The sequence below is a fragment of the Chrysochloris asiatica genome, unplaced genomic scaffold (assembly GCF_000296735.1).
Source record: "Chrysochloris asiatica unplaced genomic scaffold, ChrAsi1.0 scaffold00090, whole genome shotgun sequence".
NCBI classification, from domain to species: Eukaryota; Metazoa; Chordata; class Mammalia; order Afrosoricida; family Chrysochloridae; genus Chrysochloris; species Chrysochloris asiatica.
In genome coordinates, this window is record NW_006408608.1 from 5,291,815 (window position 1) to 5,308,800 (window position 16,986).

Consider the following 16,986-nt stretch of genomic DNA (forward strand, 5'->3'; position numbering starts at 1 on the left):
ACGTGGGGAGTTCAGAAATGGATTGGAATTTGGCATTGTGAATTATGTGCCTACAGGCGAAAAATTTCACCTTAATAGTGAAAGAGTTTGACATCAGAGATGCAGCCCTCAAAGGTTGAAGGCAAGCCAGAGGATTCCTGGCTAAAGAGATCCCTGGAGGAAAATCTCCAACAGTAGTAAATGCGAGGGAGAGGCGAGAGTTGTCTTCACACAGTGCCTGGAGTGGAGTCGACACTGTAAATATTTAGGGATGAATAAAAGGAAAGTCAGGAGTGAGAAATGCTACAGTCAGGGCAGGTGATTTGAAAGAAGCAGTGGTGGAGTAGGGGCTAGAAGGTATTGCAGAATAAACACAAGATAATTACACTTGGTCCAGAAAGTGGCCTGGACCAACTTCACAGCCTCTTCCAACACCCATTACTTTGTATTGACCTTTGGGAAACTTTGACTCATCAGCTAGGGTGCTGTGGGGTTTAATGCTGACCTGCATGGATAGGTCATGACCACTAGGATTAAATGCAAACTTGGACGTTTTCTATTCAATCTCAATTTAGGAGATCTTAAAAAATCTCATGCCCCAAATGGTTCACATAATTCCGTTACAAACCACTTCTTTCCCTAGGGTGTCTTTTCTTGCCCCTCTTTCTATTTGTAAACATTATTTTGTTGTTGTTGCAACTATATTGTTGTTGTTGTGATGTGCCGTCGAGTCGGTTCCGACCCATAGCGACCTTGTATAGGGTTTCCAACGAGCAGCTTGTGAGCTTGAACCGCCGACCTTGTAGTTCAAACGGCTTTGCAGTCTGGTGCATTAACCCACAGTACCACACCAGGACTCCATAGATACATAACTCTTACTATATTGGTGAATAACCTCATTATTCTTTAAACCAGAAAGATGGAAAGATTATTGACATGTTTGATAGAAATTTAACTTAGATGAAATACCTGTGTCTACATACTTAGATAAAGATCTTTAGTAAGCACTTAGAACTGAAAATATATACATCAACACATATGCCACTCAGCAATTTCTATATGTACAATTCACTGACTTTGAGTTCTGTGTTCAAGCTCCCCAACCATCTGACTTCCCTGGGCCTGCCTCAATAAGCAACCCATTCACATGAAACTGTTGCTCCCCATTAAGGAGCTTTGGTATTGTAGTGGTTAGGAATGGAATCGGGCTGCTAACTTCAGGGTCAGCAGTTTGAAACTACCAGAGGGTGGAAAAAGATGAGGTTTTCTGCTCCTGTAAAGATTTACAGTCTTGGAAACCCTGTACAGGGTTACTATGGGTCGGAACTGACTCTACGGTACTTAACCACCATCACATTCACGTGAACTCACTGCTCCAACTGACCAAATTGTTGTGGTAAATTTGATCCTTTTGTAGATTGATTTTGAAAGAGCACAGAGTTCAAGGTGGGCATTCTTTACACATTCAACTAAACTACTGCTAGGTTTTAAGAAGATTTGGAGAGAGATGTCTGGCTTAGGGTTTGAAGATGATCTCCGGGTAATGTGTGCCCTCTTTTTTCCTTGGAAATACAGAAAGCAGCAGATTAGAGGGCTCCTGCCCACCATCCCTACAGCTTACATCTAGGTCCCCCTTTCCACAGTTTATAAAGGAAGATATTCGTTACTTCCTGAAATTCCCACCCAAATTGTCCTTGGAAAAACGCATTTCCAATTTCTCTCTCTTGGAGAAAACTCTTCAAATATTTTGGGTTAAAAAAAAAAAAAAAAGATTACCCTGGAGGAAAGAAGAGGTTGCCAAAGGCGTAGTTGTGGGTGTGCAGGAAAGCCGGCAGACACGCCTGAGCAGAGGCCTCCTGTACTGCCCCCTCCCCAGCCCACCAGGCTCTGTTTGTCAAAGGAGCCAGAGGCTGAAGTCCAGAGAAGGGTGTTGGGGAGAGAGCTGTGGGCCCTGGATCCCTTCCCGCCCTTGATCCTGGTGCTTTTGCTCTTTGAACCTGGGTGGCCCGGCATTCACCCTCCCTTGCGGATTTCAGGGACCATCGGTATGCAGCGGCTGCAAGCATCGGGCTGTAGCCAGGGCCTGCGTTGCGTCCTGGGCGCACTGGGGGTACGCTCCAGTCGCCCTGGGCTCGGAAAGCGGCCTACCGCGGGGCTCTGCGTCCCTGGGCGCAGCCCCAGCCGCCAGGCCTCCGATGCCCCCCTTAACCGGCCCCCAAGCTCTGAGTTCGTGGCCCGGTCCGTGGGCATCTGCTCCATGATGCGCCTGCCGGTGCAGGCCTCCCCCGAGGGGCTGGATGCTGCCTTCGTCGGGGTGCCTCTGGACATCGGGACCTCCAACCGGCCTGGGGCGAGGTAAGACCGGTAGGACCCGTGGAGGGATAGTCATACAGCTGTAGGACGCGCGGGGGCGTACAATAACTGGTGCTTCTCTTCACCTGGGTCCGGTTGGAAGCTGGTGTCCAAATACAAAACGGCCCTTTTTGTTTGGAATACAGTGATTTTCCTCGGCCCTGCTTAATAAATCAGCCGGAGCTCAACTCCTTTCTGTGTCATCCATTGGTAAACAGGGTTCTGTGACTCATTCCTCTCCATGCCCCCATCCTGGGGCCTTGCTGGGATGGCGGCTGTGGGTACTCAGTGAACAGTGGCAGATGATACTGGTGAGAACAGAAATAGATGGCTGCCCTTTCCCAAAACCTCTGGGTGTCACCTGACTAAAGAAATGTTCAAATTAAGGCAGCTTTCCTAAGATCAGGAGTCCTGGTGTGGTGCTGTGAGTTAATGTGCTGGACTGCAAAGGCGTTTGAACAACAGCAACAACCTAATATCAACACAAAGGAACTGAGGTCCATCTTCCTAAATATTTAACATCAGCTGTTTCTGAGTCAGCTCAGTAACATTATATCTGACTATTGTTGTCGTTGTTGTTAAGTGCTGTGGAGTCTGTTCTGACTCATAGCGACCCTGTATAGGGTTTCAGAGGAGCGGTGGGTAAGCTTGAATCACAGATCTTGCAGTTCAAACTGGCCTTGCAGTTCACAGTATCCCACAGCGCCATACCAGGACTCTGACTATAGGGTCTGAATGATAAAAGTCTCCATTTATTAAATGTCTACTGTGTACTAAGTGGAAGGAGGCCTGGTGTAACGCTGTGGGATAAAGCACTGGACCACAAGGTTGGTGGTTCAAATTTACCAGCTGCTCCTCGGAAACCCTATACAGGGTCACTATGAGTCGAAACCGACTTGACGGCACTTATCAACAAGTAGAAAGCACTTTATAACAGCAGGGTAGAATAAGTAGTATTATTTTATAGATTAGGAAACTGAGGCTCAGAGAGATTAGGAAATTGTGTAACGTCATTTGGTAAAGTGGTGGCCTCCGAAGCCTGCTCCTTTAATCTCTTCAGTATGTAGGCTAGACCATAAGTTTTCAACCGGAGGTGATTGTGTCCCCCAGGGGATATTTAGCAAGTGCTGTAGAATAAGCACTTGATTGCTAACTGCAAGGTTGACAGTTCAAACCCACCAGCTGCTTCTCAGAAACCCTATACAGAGTCGCCATGCATCGGAACTGACTCGATGGCACTTAACTAACTAAAGTTGAAGGTTCAAACCTGCCCAACAGCACTGTAGAAGACAGACCTGGTAATACAGGGGTTTGCTGAGTCAGAATTGACTCCAGGGTAACAGGTTTGCTAGTTTTTGGTTGTTACAACTGGGTGAGTGGTTGGTACCCCTGGCGTCCAATGGGTGGTGGCCAGGGATGCTGCTAAACCTCTTACAATGCCAGCACCTATAGGCAAGAGTCCTTCAGCCCAATGCCAACAATGTGAGGCCAACAAGTCCTGGTGTCGGCAGAACCTCCATCTCTGTGGATGATTCTTCCTCTTTCAGATTCGGCCCCCGTCGGATCAGGGAGGAATCCGTGATGCTGAGGTTAGTCAATCCCAGCACAGGGGCCCTCCCCTTCCAGTCCCTCATGGTTGCGGACATGGGCGATGTGAATGTCAACCTTTACAACCTTCAGGACAGCTGCCGGCTCATTCGAGAGGCCTACGAGAAAATTGTAGCAGCTGGCTGTGTTCCTCTGACGTTGGGTAATGGTGGTCTGCCAAGGCCAGTTCCTTCGCTGGGGTTTATTTCTTCTGGGCTTGAGTATGACTGCTTCTCCAGGGCAAGCCCCTGTGGATATGGCGACAGGAAGAAAGAGGCAAATTCCCCTCATTTATTTTAACCCCTGAAGAGAGGATATTTAAATTTTTGAATTGGCAGGGCTAAACTAGGTGCAAAATTTAAGAGGTGCCCCCAAACTCAATCCTCAAGATCAGTGAAGTATTGTTGATATTTTTCCCCTTTGTCTCAGACTCCAAGATGGCTCAGAGTGGCACTGTTACAGATTCTTTGCTTAACATTTTAATATTTTGTTCAACATGATTTTTTTTTGGCGGGGAGGGATTGATCTTGATTTTTAAAAAACAATTATATTAAAAATCTTCATCTTGATTACTGAGCTTCTTGGTGTACCTTAAATCTTGCAGCCACTTAATTCATTTACTTCACAGCGCTGGTGACTAAGATACGGGGCCTGAAGAAGGCTGATAGTAGGGGCTCAGTTGCCACTTTCTGTCTGTCTCTAATGATTTTCTCGGAGGGGAGAACTAACCAGAAAGGGGTCTTTTCACCTGGTCACAGGGTATATCTAGATGGTCCACATTTATCTAGAGTACAGCTTTCCTTCCTCCTCTCCCATCCAGCTCCCACTCTCACTGTAGCGTTTCTGGTTCACAAAGAATTCAAACGCCATGGGCTTTGCCTAAGTATTCAAATTGATTTCTGACAAATTAGAGAGCCTAGCAGCTCTGGTAGTGTAGTGGTTATGAATCGGGCTGCTAACCTCAGGGTCAGCAGTTCGAAACTACCAGCTGTTCCGTGGGAGAAAGATGAGGCTTTCTGTTCCCGTAAAGATTTACAGTCTCGGAAACCCTGTACAGGGTCGCTATGAATTGGAACCGACTCCATGGCACACAACAACAAACTTGCCTATGCAGCATAGCAGATAAGGAGTGTGGTTTCTGCAATCAGCATGGTTTGAAATCTCAGCTCCGCTTCTTACTGTGTTACTTACTGTACTGCTTTCTCATCTGTAAAATGGGAATGATAATACTCCTACCTCATTGTATTATGTGAGGGACATATAATGAAAGTCTGTATGAAGTGCCTAGCATTGTACCTGGCACATGTTAAACTTCAAGAAATGTCAGCCTCATATGCATGTGAAAGTTGGACAATGAATAAGGAAGACTGTAAAGGAATTGATGCATTTGAGTTATGGTGTTGGAGGAGAATATTAAAAGTACCATGGACTGCCAAAAGAACAAACAAATCTATGCTGGAAGAAGTATAACCAGAGTGTTCCTTGGAAGCTAGGGTGGGAAGACTTCATCTCTCATACTTTGGACATTTTATCAAGAGGGACCAGTCTCTGGAGAAGGACATCATGCTTGGTAAAGTGGAGGGACAGCGAAAAAAGAGGAAGACCTCCAATGATATGGATTGGCACAGTGGCAGCAGCGGTGGGCTCAAGCATTTCAGTAGTTGTGAGGATGGTTCAGGACTGGGCTGTATTTTATTCTGTTGTGCATAGCATGGCTATGAGTTGGTACCATAGATGGCACGTAACAACAACATTACTGTATGATAAACACTGGACTGCTAAGCAAAGTTTGGCAGTTCAAACCCACCAGCCGCTCCTTCAGGGTCACTATGGCTCGAAATTGATTTGATGGCACTTAACAACGTTAGTTTTCTAGGCTTGTTCTGTCCAGTAAGGTAGCCACTAGCCACAGGTGTCCATTCAAATGAAAATGAACTAAAATTAAATTCAAAATTTAGTTTCTTAGTCATGCTAGCCGTCTTTCAATTGCCACAGGAGGCTGTTGTTGCTGTTAAGTGCTGACCAGTCAGTTGTGACTCATGGTGACGCTGTGTACATGACCCAGTCCTTGCACTGTCCTCATAACCCTTGCTCTGTTTGAGCCCATTGCTGTGTAAATCCATCTTATCGAGGGTCTTCCTCTGTATTGATGACCTTCTACTTTACCAAGAATTATGTTCTTCTCCAGGGACTGGTCCCTCTTGATGACATGTCCAAAGTATATGAGATGAAGTCTGACCATCTTCCCTTTTAAGGAGCCTTCAGGCTGTACTTCTTCCAGAACAGACTGGTTCGTTCTTCTGGCCACTATATTTGCTAGCGCAAATATAGAACACTGTCATTGCAGAAAGTTCTATTGGACAAAGTTAAGTTTAGGCATTTATAAACTATAAACATGGACTTGTCTAATTTCCTCTTTTAAAAAGACAGTGAAATCTGAAACATCCTACCATTGAAAAAGATCTTGTGTTATCTATGGTCATAGTTCTGCTGGGTGGTACAAATGGTTAAGTGCTGGACCACTAACTGAAAGGTTGGTGGTTTGAAGGCACTCAGTTGCCTCGGGAGGAAGGTTTGGGGATCTGCTTTTGTAAGATCTCTGTGGAGCACAGTTCTTCTCTGCCACAGATGGAATCAGCTCCATGGTAAGTCAGTCCAATTGGAAAGGCGGCAGAATTGGGTGAATTTAAGTTTGTTCTCTGTCACCCATGGTTCTCTATAATCTTATCTACATTCCAGCAGTTTTTGTGTTTTGTTTTTTTTTCTCTTTGCAGGTGGAGATCACACAATCACATATCCCATAATGCAAGCGATGGCTCAAAAGTAAGTCCCAAGTGGCATGGCCCAAGAGAGGTTTCAACATCCAGGAGCTAGGGAGTGTGTTGTTTGCTCCTAGATGACATCAAGTGACCTTCACTGGCTCTGGTTATTGCGGTCGACAGAAAATTCCCGGAAGTCAAGACAATTGATTATTAACACTTTGGCCCCTCCCTGGCCCTGGATCTGTTCTGGAATGCATGCTTAGTGTTTTCAACTGGCTTGTTTTTGGAAGATGAGCTTCGAGTGAAATATACAACACCAGTTCACTTTCGCTTCTGTTTTGCTTCTATTGTTGTTGTTGTTAAATGCCGTCAAGTTGGTTCTGACCCATAGCGACCCTGTATAGGGTTTCCGAGGCAGCTGGTAAGCTTGAACTGCTGATCTTGTAGTTCAAACTGACTTTGCAGTCTGACACATTAGCCCACAACATCTCAAATGGGCAAATACTAATCCTGAGACACAAAGGTAGAGCTGGTTGTGGAGACTCCTGCTTTCTCCTGAAATGGTGCCCTTCACAGATGATGGAAAGATTGATTTCTGTGTAGTGGACGTCCACCAGAGATTGACTTCTTTTGTTGTTGCTAGTTACCACTGTGGCTTCTGGTTGAGATTGTATCTAACAGAAGGAATCTGCCCAGCACGGCACCATCTGCATGACTGTCGCTATGTTAGAGCCCATTGTTGTATATTCTAAGTGCAGAACTGTGGGCTAAGTGTTGGGTTCTTAACCACAAGGTTCTAACCCACTAGCTGCTCTTTGGGAGAAAAATGAGGCTATCTGCTCTCATAAAGATTTACAATCTTCTCTTGCGAATCCCAAGGAGCGGTTCTACTCTACTCTATAGGGTTACTATGAGTTGGAATTGACCCAGTGGCAGTGGGTTTGGCTTGGTTTTGGTTTCCAACCTCTGAGGCTCATCCTCTAGCACTAGATTGGATATTCTGTACCATAAGGTAAACATGGGCTCATTTTCAGAAGCAGATCTTAATCCATCTTTCTTCTTAATCCATCTTGGTCTGGATGCTCTACTGCAGTCCATCCACCATGATTTTTGACATACTGGTGGCATTGTTTCCAACATTGTCACACTACACAAGCCACTACTATATGACAGACAGGTGACTTTAGCTAATTTAGAAAGAGGTAACAGGGTAGGAGTGGTAGTAACTTCAGAATCTGAGCACGAGAAAAGGCATTTGGGTGTCTTTCTAGTTGGTGGTGGTGAGTATAGGTCTTTTTTCAAAGCTGTGATTTTGCATGGTACATTTATTTGGGGTGAAATGATGCTGAGACAGCTGGGTTTACGTTTCTTCTGGGTGCCACAGTTGGAGAAAGACTGGCTCTTTCTGATCAGTTCAGCCTTCAGCCAAGCTCATCTGAGGCACCGTGCGCTCCCACTTGGTCTGCCCTGCCTTCTCCAAGTGAAGCAGATGCTGGCTGATGGGGCGGGAGTGACTGCTAAGGTGCATGTCTGTTTTTGCCTGACTTTCTGGAGTCGATCTTTCCTCTGAGATGCTAAGTGATTTGATTTTGAAGACAGAAACCAGTTTCAAGGCAGGTATTGATGCCAGCTCTCCCCTCTGTGGCTAGGAATTCTCATCAGATTTTTGGGGTCTGGCCTCTGATTGTCCTGTGTCCTCAGGCATGGCCCTGTGGGATTGCTGCATGTGGACGCACACATGGACATAGCGGACAAGGCCCTGGGAGAGAAGTTGTATCATGGGACACCCTTCCGCCGATGCGTGGACGAGGGTCTCCTGGACTGTAAGCGGGTGGTGCAGATCGGCATCCGGGGTTCTTCCACTACCATGGACCCCTGTAGATACAGCCGCAGTCAGGTGAGTACCTCTGGCAAGGCAGCTAGATTCACCAGCGACCTCACTAGCCAAGTTGAGAGGGTGAGGCCGAAAGGGTGGGATTGCACTAAGAAGATCATGTGGAGCAGAGCAAGGTGAGGATGTTTATCAGGCACAGGATGCCTCTCAATGCTGGGGTCAGGAGACAAGTAGAAACCAAGTAGCCACTCAGACGTTGCTGGCTTCTCTTGGAAAAAAGTTTGAGGTCTGAGGCCAGATGAGTTGTCACCTTAGTTCTCATTCTCATACCCCCAGGAACTTGGGCTTTCATGGAAACACATGGGACAAGACCCTTTTCCTGAGGCTGACAGTGAGCTGAATTTACTATTGCTTAAGCAGAGCTCCTCTCTGACCCCATCTCCATAGGTCAGCTTTGACTTACTCTTGGTTCTTTACTTTCCCGTGTGCACCCAGGCTCCTCATCTGTACATTGGGGGCAGTAGTTCCTGCCACATGGGGGATGGAGGCCAATTGTGATATGCACATTAAGAGCTTAGCATGGGGGTTGGCACCCAGAGAATGCTCAGAAGTACTGCCATGAAGTGTCAACCATCCAATCCCTCACTTCCTACTTCTTCAGGGTTTCCGGGTAGTCCTTGCAGAAGACTGCTGGATGAAGTCACTGGTTCCTCTGATGGGGGAGGTGAGGCAGCAGATGGGAGGCAAACCCCTTTATATCAGCTTTGATATTGATGCTTTGGATCCTGCCTATGCCCCCGGGACAGGGACACCAGAGATCGCTGGGCTCACCCCTAGTCAGGTAAGGATCCACTGCTGAGAATTCCTGGGACTGGGGTGAGACCTAAAATTAAGACAGGGTTTTAAAAATCAGCAGGTAGGCCATTCTTGGAGTCCTGGTGTGGCATTGTAGGATAAGGACTGGACTGCGAACCACAAAGACAGCAGTTCAAACCCACCAGCCACTCCTTGGAAACCTTATTCAGAGTTGCTATGAGTTGGCATGGACTCAACAGCACCTAACACCAACAGCCTTTATTGTTCCAGCTCTGACTGTGGGCTTGAATACTAAGGAGTGACCAAGGGCATGCATCTCTTATCTGGCATATAATAATCCTTTACTTAATCATCTGGCCTCTGTAGTCAGCTTATGGGGACAATGCTGGTAAGTCTGTTCCGACTCATAGTGACCCTGTATAGGGCTTCCAAGGTGTGAGTGTCCCCTTAAACACACGAAACTTACCTTTTTAGAAATTAGGGTTAAATTTCAAAAGTGTGCACAAGATAACTGCCTACTGGAGTCCTGGTGTGGCTCTGTAGGATAAGCACTGGACTGCTAACTACAAGGTTGGAGGTTCAAACCCACCAGCTGCTCCTCTGAAAACTCTATACAGGGTCACTGTTGAGTTAGAGCTGGCTTGATGGTACTTAACTACATTTTTACAAGACATCAGATCATTGGTTAGGTTCATGCAATCTTCATTCACTTAAATCTTTGAGGACCTCCTGTTTATATGTCAGGCACCACTCTAGGTTCCAAGGACAGGGAGGTGGGTGACTAAAACAAAGGTCCTGCCATCCAAAAGCATTCTCAATTCCTGCAGAACGGAAACCTTTCCAGATGAGGCACCCCTCTTCTACCATTTCCCTGATTACCTTGTTTTCCAGCCACATGTCTCCCATTTTGGTGCCTTTGCATGTCGTTTCCTCTGCCAGGAATGCCCTTCCGCTACACATCGGCCTTGTCAATTCCACGAGCTTCACGCTTCCACCTTGGGGAAGCCAACCCCACCTCTCCAGGCTGAGTTCAGGTTGTTCTGTGTTGGCGTCTCTGGAAACCTGAACACACAACACTGCAATGACTGGTTTGCTTGTTTCCACACTGAGGCAAGAACTGTGTGTTGGTTGCTAGTGGTCCTGCAAGGCCCACCAGTCCCTCTACAGTCATTAAATGCTTCTTGAGAACAACAGTCTCACATCCAGGAGTGGGCATGTATTGGGTGCCGTCCACTGTGGAGCTTGTGCTAGATGCTTTTTCATTGTAAATTTACCATTGTGAATAGCTCTCACTTGATCTTAAACAGGCTCTGGAGATCATCCGGGGCTGCCAGGGCCTGAATGTGGTGGGCTGTGACCTTGTGGAAGTTTCACCGCTGTATGATCCTTCCGGTAAGTGAAAAAACTGCTCTGTAGGCAGCTGCTTGTTTAAATTATATCTATCTAGTTAGTAAGCTGAAAATGATGGGTCCCATTATACCTGCTGAGTATGTCTCATAGCAAAGGAAATAAACCTATTACTCTACACTTACAAACATGAACTAATTCACCCTAACAAAAACTCTGGGAGGTAGCTACGCATTGTTACTGTTCCTACCAGCCAGTTGAAGAGAAATAAACCAGCTCGCTATTTTGTGGCTGAGTGGCACAATTCCATCCTCCTGTTAATGTCACCGAAAACAGTATTCTCAAAGCAAGTGGGGGGTCTGCGAGATTAGGAAAGATCTTCAGGCACAAGCCATCCCTATGACTTTAATTTAGGAAAGCTTATGGAATTTGGTCCATTAACCTCAGAAAAGTACAAAATACACTACATATCATGGCTGAAGGTTTTCCTTTGGGCGAAAACTTGTTCTCAGCCTACACAGAGAAGCTGGTGAATTTAATGTGCATGCTGGATGGAGGTAGGGTCCCAAGGAAAGTGCATCCACAGGGTGGGTGGGAAGCCCAGACAAGAGGACAGACGGCAGGACTCTAGACGACAGCAGGAAGGAAAGCTAGCCACTGCTCCAGAAGCGTGCGGTGTTCATGCTGGGTTTTACTTCTTCGTAGGAAACACGTCACTGCTGGCAGCTAACCTGCTGTTTGAAATGCTATGTGTTCTCCCAAAAGTCCAAGTTGTCTGAGCTTGCGTGCCTCAAGGGGAAATGACCGATGGCGTCACTGGCAGGTTCTCCAGAATTCATGAGCAAGCAGTCTGGGTACTATGGTGTCTGCCAGTAATGCTAACCTGCTAACCATGTCCTGGGTGTCTGTCAGTCACATCAGGGCACGTGGCAGAGCTCCCGTCCCAACAGCTACAATTTCACAGTAGTTTGAAGTAACTTCTAACAGGTAGCAGTTGGATTTTTTTGCCTTTGGCGAAAGAAAGTGTGTGGGGGGGGAGTGGGGTGGGGAGGGATGGAAAATGGAGTTCAACACTGTCTAAACTGGAGATATGAAATGAAAAAGGCCACGAAATAACACTATACAAACACTTTGGGTCTGTAGGATCTTCCTACTGCTCAGGAGCTTAGGGCTGCACCTTGTTTTTAGGACCATTCAATAAAAAGTTAATAAAGCAGCTTCTTGCTTAAACCCAGGACAATGTATGAAATGTTTTTTAAGGCTAACATCAGCTGACCCTCAAAGAGCCCTTAGTGAAGCTTCCTCTGCCCCACTCTCCGCAAGCCTTAGTTTTGCTTGTGTTCCTCAGTCCACGTGTCCTCTAGCACAGCCATCCCTGGTGTCTCCAGGTGAGGACTGCTGACCTTCTGCATGCGCTGATACATGCAGACCCAACCTGGTCTACACGGTGCCCGAGATTAAATCCGTGTCGTGGCATGTGAGCGCTAGCCCCTGATGTCACACGTCAAAATAGTTTATTTCTGTTTCCAGTCTTAAAAACAAAATAACATCAGCTTCAGCGCCTGTTCACAATACAAAACACAAAACAAAAAACATAAAAAAGACGCAACTTGCCAAATAAATTATTTGTTCCTAAGAGTATCAAAAGTGCAAAATATTCACCTTCTTTTACATCTGTCTCCCAAGAACCACCATCCTCCGTGACAACCCGAACAGACATATTGAGCAGCTGCCACAGAGCATGTTTTTTCAGGGGATCATATCAGGTACTCAGATTTGGGCAACATTTCCATCTGTGAAGATGTTTTGCATCAGCTTTTAAATAATTTTATTAAAAAAAAAAAGCCTGGTTTGCTTCTGAGCCTTCTTCCCAAACAAAGCAAATGACTGAAAACATATTCAGATCCTGTTTCTTTTTCTATCAAGGAAACATTTATGAACTGATGGCAGTTGCAAATTAACTGGATGATGGCATATAAATAGGGGTGTGTGCCCTGCCTGGGAATGAGGAAAAAGACCAACCTATTTATTTGAAAACTACAACGGAGTTATCAAGGTCAATGAATGATGGTAAGGAGACCTGGTCCTGGATGGAGCCGGGGCCGTCAATCCTGCTTGCTGAAAGGTTGCTTCGCTAGAGCTGACGAACTGTGTGGTAGACACACTGTGCAACCAACACCCCAACAACTGGATGATAGTTTTGAAATGGGAATATATTGTACATAGACTTGTTCTGGCCAGCTGCCATTTTCTTCCCTGTCTGCTGGACATGACGTAGAGTGTACAAGCTGTATCAACCAGAAAAACACACCTCTTAAAAAAAATTTTTTAAAAAAATCAATGTTGACAACTTCAAGATAGTAGAAGACCAGAAGTGAACATAAACTGAAATTGGGTCATATCTGAGCACATTCATTAGAAACAGAAATGATAGTGTTATTGGCTGATCATGACTGTGGTTCATACATTTGACACAAAAGTAAACTGACTAAAACAACATTCAGGAAGATGGTTAAGGGTATAGATAGTTGAACTGGAAATAAAACATCTTTGAGACTCCCAAAAGAATGACACATGTACCACCTGGGAGGCACACTTCCCAGTCTTCAAATGGGTCTGTACAAGAATTTGGGGACCAAAACATTTTTCTAGCAATGTTTTCAATCCCATCATCTTTCTTTTGCTGGTACAAATGGAAGGTGCAGCTGTCTGAAGGTGCTTTTCATTTTAATAATAATAATAATAATAAAGGACAAATCTAGGCAGTTTTTGGTTTTCAGAAATTAAGATTGAGAATTCCATTAGTACCAGAAATTAACAATGACAACCTACCATTGAATGAAGTCACTACTGATAGAAGCAATCTACCGTAAAAGACGCAGAGAACGAATCTCTGGGCCATTTCCAGCTGGGCCACGTGCCCTGGCATTCAGTCATCGTCCACTTTAGAGGACCATGTGGAAGCAGGAAGCCTGACAGTAATTTCTTTATCTGTCAAATAAAGCTATAGACTCCAAGAGTATTATAGGAATTATTCCTGGGTGGGAATAACTTGTTACTTACCACTGTAGACCAATTATTTAAATTATTCAGGATCCAACTGGTTTCGTTTAAAGCAATTGTGATTAAATAAATAAATACTAACGTAGTAAATGTCCCATCATTGATTCTCACCCTTCACTTTACAAAAGGCAATTTGCTTTGACATTCATACAGACCACTCTCTTTGCAGCTGTTCAAACTCCACTGGTGATTTTGCCCTGAAAAACACAACACAAAACCCACCAAACACCAAACTACCCCTCTGGCTGGCGGGTCTGTCCCAGCCTGGGGTCCATTATGCACTGGAGTTCAGCAAGCTGGGCACTGCCCATCAGCCTGACCCTGACCCTAGCAAAGCAGTTATCAATTAGGAATGAAAACAGTGAAGATGAGAGCTGAAAATGGAGGCCAGAAGCTGAAAAATAAGCCTTTTGAAAAACAAGAGTCTAGAACAAGTCTTGGCTCTCTCACTGCAAAGAGGACCTGAAGACACAGCACTTTGGGGAGAACAGTGTCCAAAATACAAATGTTGATACATGTTAAGTTCCTTGATACAAAGACATGTGTATATTTTACTAAAGAGACATGGCTGGAGTGAAAGGAGGTGCCCCACGAGCTGGACTCACTGGCAGGTGGGGATCATGTCTTCAGTTTAGCATCTACTGGCTCATAGCAGCTGACCTCTACACTCAGAGAAAAAGTTACAAGTTATGGCTCCTAATAGCCACATCCTAAAGCTGACAGCGGCAGAAAGGCATCGGGAAACATTCCTGTAAATGGCTCCAAGTCAGTACAGTACTTCTTGCTGCGCAGACCCTTCCTTCCCCTGGCTTGCTTGGCGCTGGAGGAGGGACTCTCACAAAGGGATCCCAGAGCTGCAGCCTGTCAGTCACTGCCCAGCCCACCCTGATCTTTTATTGAGAAGAAAACCAAACTCACAAGCAGAACCCCCACACAGCCTTATCGTTTTTAAATGGCGGCTGACAAGCTGTTGTAGGGAGATGCCCCCCAAATATACCGTTAGCCACTTACTACTGGAGAAACCATTAAGTATAAGATTGCTTGGGACTGGGGCCCTCTCCAGACTCAGGGCCTAAAGAGCTGCTTGGGTGGTGCCAGAGCTGAAGCGTGCAGAAAGCACAGAGGGACGGAGTGCAGGAAGCAACCCAACTTCCATAGCGGGCTCCGGAGGTCCCGCCCAGACCCCACTGCAGGCCCAGCCCAGTGTTCTCCATCAGAAGAGACAGGGCTAGGGATTGCCTTGTGAGCATGTTGCTGGGCAACAAAGGAAGCGGGATGGGCAATCGATTTTAAATAGTGCGGCATTCAAATAAGAGGGGAAGAAAAAGAAGGATGTGTTCTAATCCAGGAACTCAACCTAGTGGTGTTTTTCCACTACTAGGTTAGAACAAAATAAAGGAAAGATTCCTCTAGCCATTGTTCTAGAAGAGTAATCTAAAGTCTATACTCTGAGGGGATAGAGTCCTGAAAATACCTGTTCGCAGGGGCATGTTAAAAAGTCAAGAGTTCAATTCTCTTTTTGAAATCCTGTCAGTCTAATTCAGGCCAAGATGGGATATAAAACCTCTGTAAGGAGCCTTCCAATAGGCGTTCCATCCATAAGGACAACTTGCTCAGTTTTCCTTTGATGGGCCTGGACCCAAGGCCGCAGGAAGATTTCCCTCGTGATTCACCCAGGTGGAGGGAAGAGTCAAGATCACCACATGACCCCATGGCTGCGTCCTCCTCTTCCACTGGTTTCTGGGGCTTGAAGAGGCAGAAATATTTCTTGTGGCCATTCAGAGCCAGTACGTAGCCTGTGTAGTCACGATCCATGAAATGCTTGTCATACTGGTTTGGGATGGGGGCTGCATCTTGAGCAAATTCTAACAAGTATTCTAGCCACTCTCTGTGTTTATCTAGACTCAGGAAGGAGAAGTGCAGGCAGCTGCTCCTGGAAAAGAACAAAATGCAGATTTGAGGGTGTTTCCTGACACATGGGTCCGAGTTAGACTTCAAATAACAGAAAAGGCTTTGCCTCAGACAGAGCAAATGAAGGGTTTCGGAGCCAGCCAGAGGGGTTCGACAACAGTGTCAACATCTACTCAGCCATCCTCTTGGCCCTTGCAGAGTGCCACCTACATCATTCTTGGTGTGTGTCTCCTGGAAAACACACAGGAGCTAAAGAACACTCAGTTTTCTGGAAGGGCTCAGGGAAGAAGACTGAGTTCAATCTCTTCTGTTCTCATCCAACAGAACATGAAATAAAGGGGAAAGCAAGGTCACCCCATGAAGGCTTACATTTTTGAGTGGGGAAGGTCACAGCCAACATCTTGCTGAATGGTAAAGCTTGCAGCTAAAGAGGACATAATTTCTCTCCAGTGGCCTGTTTACCTAAACCTTCATGTAGTCTCTCTCTCTCTCTCTCTCTCTCTCTCTCTCTCTCACACACACACACACACATGCTCACACGGTGCTTACCCAGTGAACGTGTAGACCTCCAAGGCAAATTTCTGTAGTAGGCTAGTCTTGGTGGAATTTGACAGGATGAGGACCACGTTCATATGGCCTGGCCTCAGGCGTACCAAGTTACTGGTGTACGTTACATCTGTGAGTTCCGTCACCTCCACAAAGCCTTTTTTAGGAATCTTGCTGTGGAGAAGTATTGAGGAGTTAGATGCTATTAGACCAGAGGAATGCCAGTACTTGTTAAAAAGTGGAAACAAAATGTTATGTTCGACCCAGGCTGGGCATGTTATTTAACATTCTTGAGCCTAACACACTGGTGGGACGGGGATGACCCTGGCCAAACAACAGATTTCCGGGTGTTGCTTTTCAGTTGATGCTTTAGGGCTGAAGAAGACGGCAGCTATTGCCAGCCTGCTTTCTTTGTCCCAGACAGCCCATCATGACCTGCTACTGGTGTGTGTGCTATTGACCATATTCATCTCCAGATTTATGGTGACACACCACTGCCTGCTACTGGCTCAGCTACCACTTCCTGGACATGCTTCTGTGCTGCCTGCCTTCATCATTCAATCTGAGATTGAGAAACAGGAGTGACAGAGTAGAAGATAAAGTAGGTCCTGTATCTATTGATCCCTGTACTTCCCTATCTCCTCATTCACCCACCCAGCCACCTACCTGTCCATCTAGCTATCCACCCACCCACCCACCCAGCCACTTACCTGTCCATCTACCCATCTATCCATCCATCCACCCATTCACCTACCTATCCACCCACCCGTCCATCTAGCTATCCATCCC

At 46.0% G+C, this 16,986-nt stretch overlaps 2 protein-coding genes across 2 annotated transcripts in view; one reads left to right on the forward strand and one right to left on the reverse strand.

Annotated features, from left to right (window-relative positions):
- The first annotated feature begins 2,026 nt into the window (after positions 1-2,026).
- On the forward strand, positions 2,027-11,537 carry AGMAT (agmatine ureohydrolase (agmatinase)). Its single transcript, XM_006866418.1, has 7 exons — positions 2,027-2,334; positions 3,879-4,081; positions 6,693-6,741; positions 8,382-8,577; positions 9,176-9,355; positions 10,638-10,722; positions 11,383-11,537. The coding sequence occupies exons 1-7, from the start codon at positions 2,027-2,029 to the stop codon at positions 11,454-11,456; spliced, it is 1,095 nt and encodes a 364-aa protein (XP_006866480.1). The 3' UTR covers positions 11,457-11,537.
- Positions 11,538-15,097: 3,560 nt separating this feature from the next.
- Positions 15,098-16,986, reverse strand: part of DNAJC16 (DnaJ (Hsp40) homolog, subfamily C, member 16) — a 51,804-nt gene continuing 49,915 nt past the window's right edge. The window contains exons 14-15 of the mRNA XM_006866363.1: positions 16,201-16,371; positions 15,098-15,673 (exon numbers count right to left, since the gene is read on the reverse strand). Coding sequence (XP_006866425.1) covers positions 15,271-15,673; positions 16,201-16,371 — 574 coding nt within the window. The 3' untranslated portion in view covers positions 15,098-15,270. The remainder of the gene's footprint in view (positions 15,674-16,200; positions 16,372-16,986) is intronic.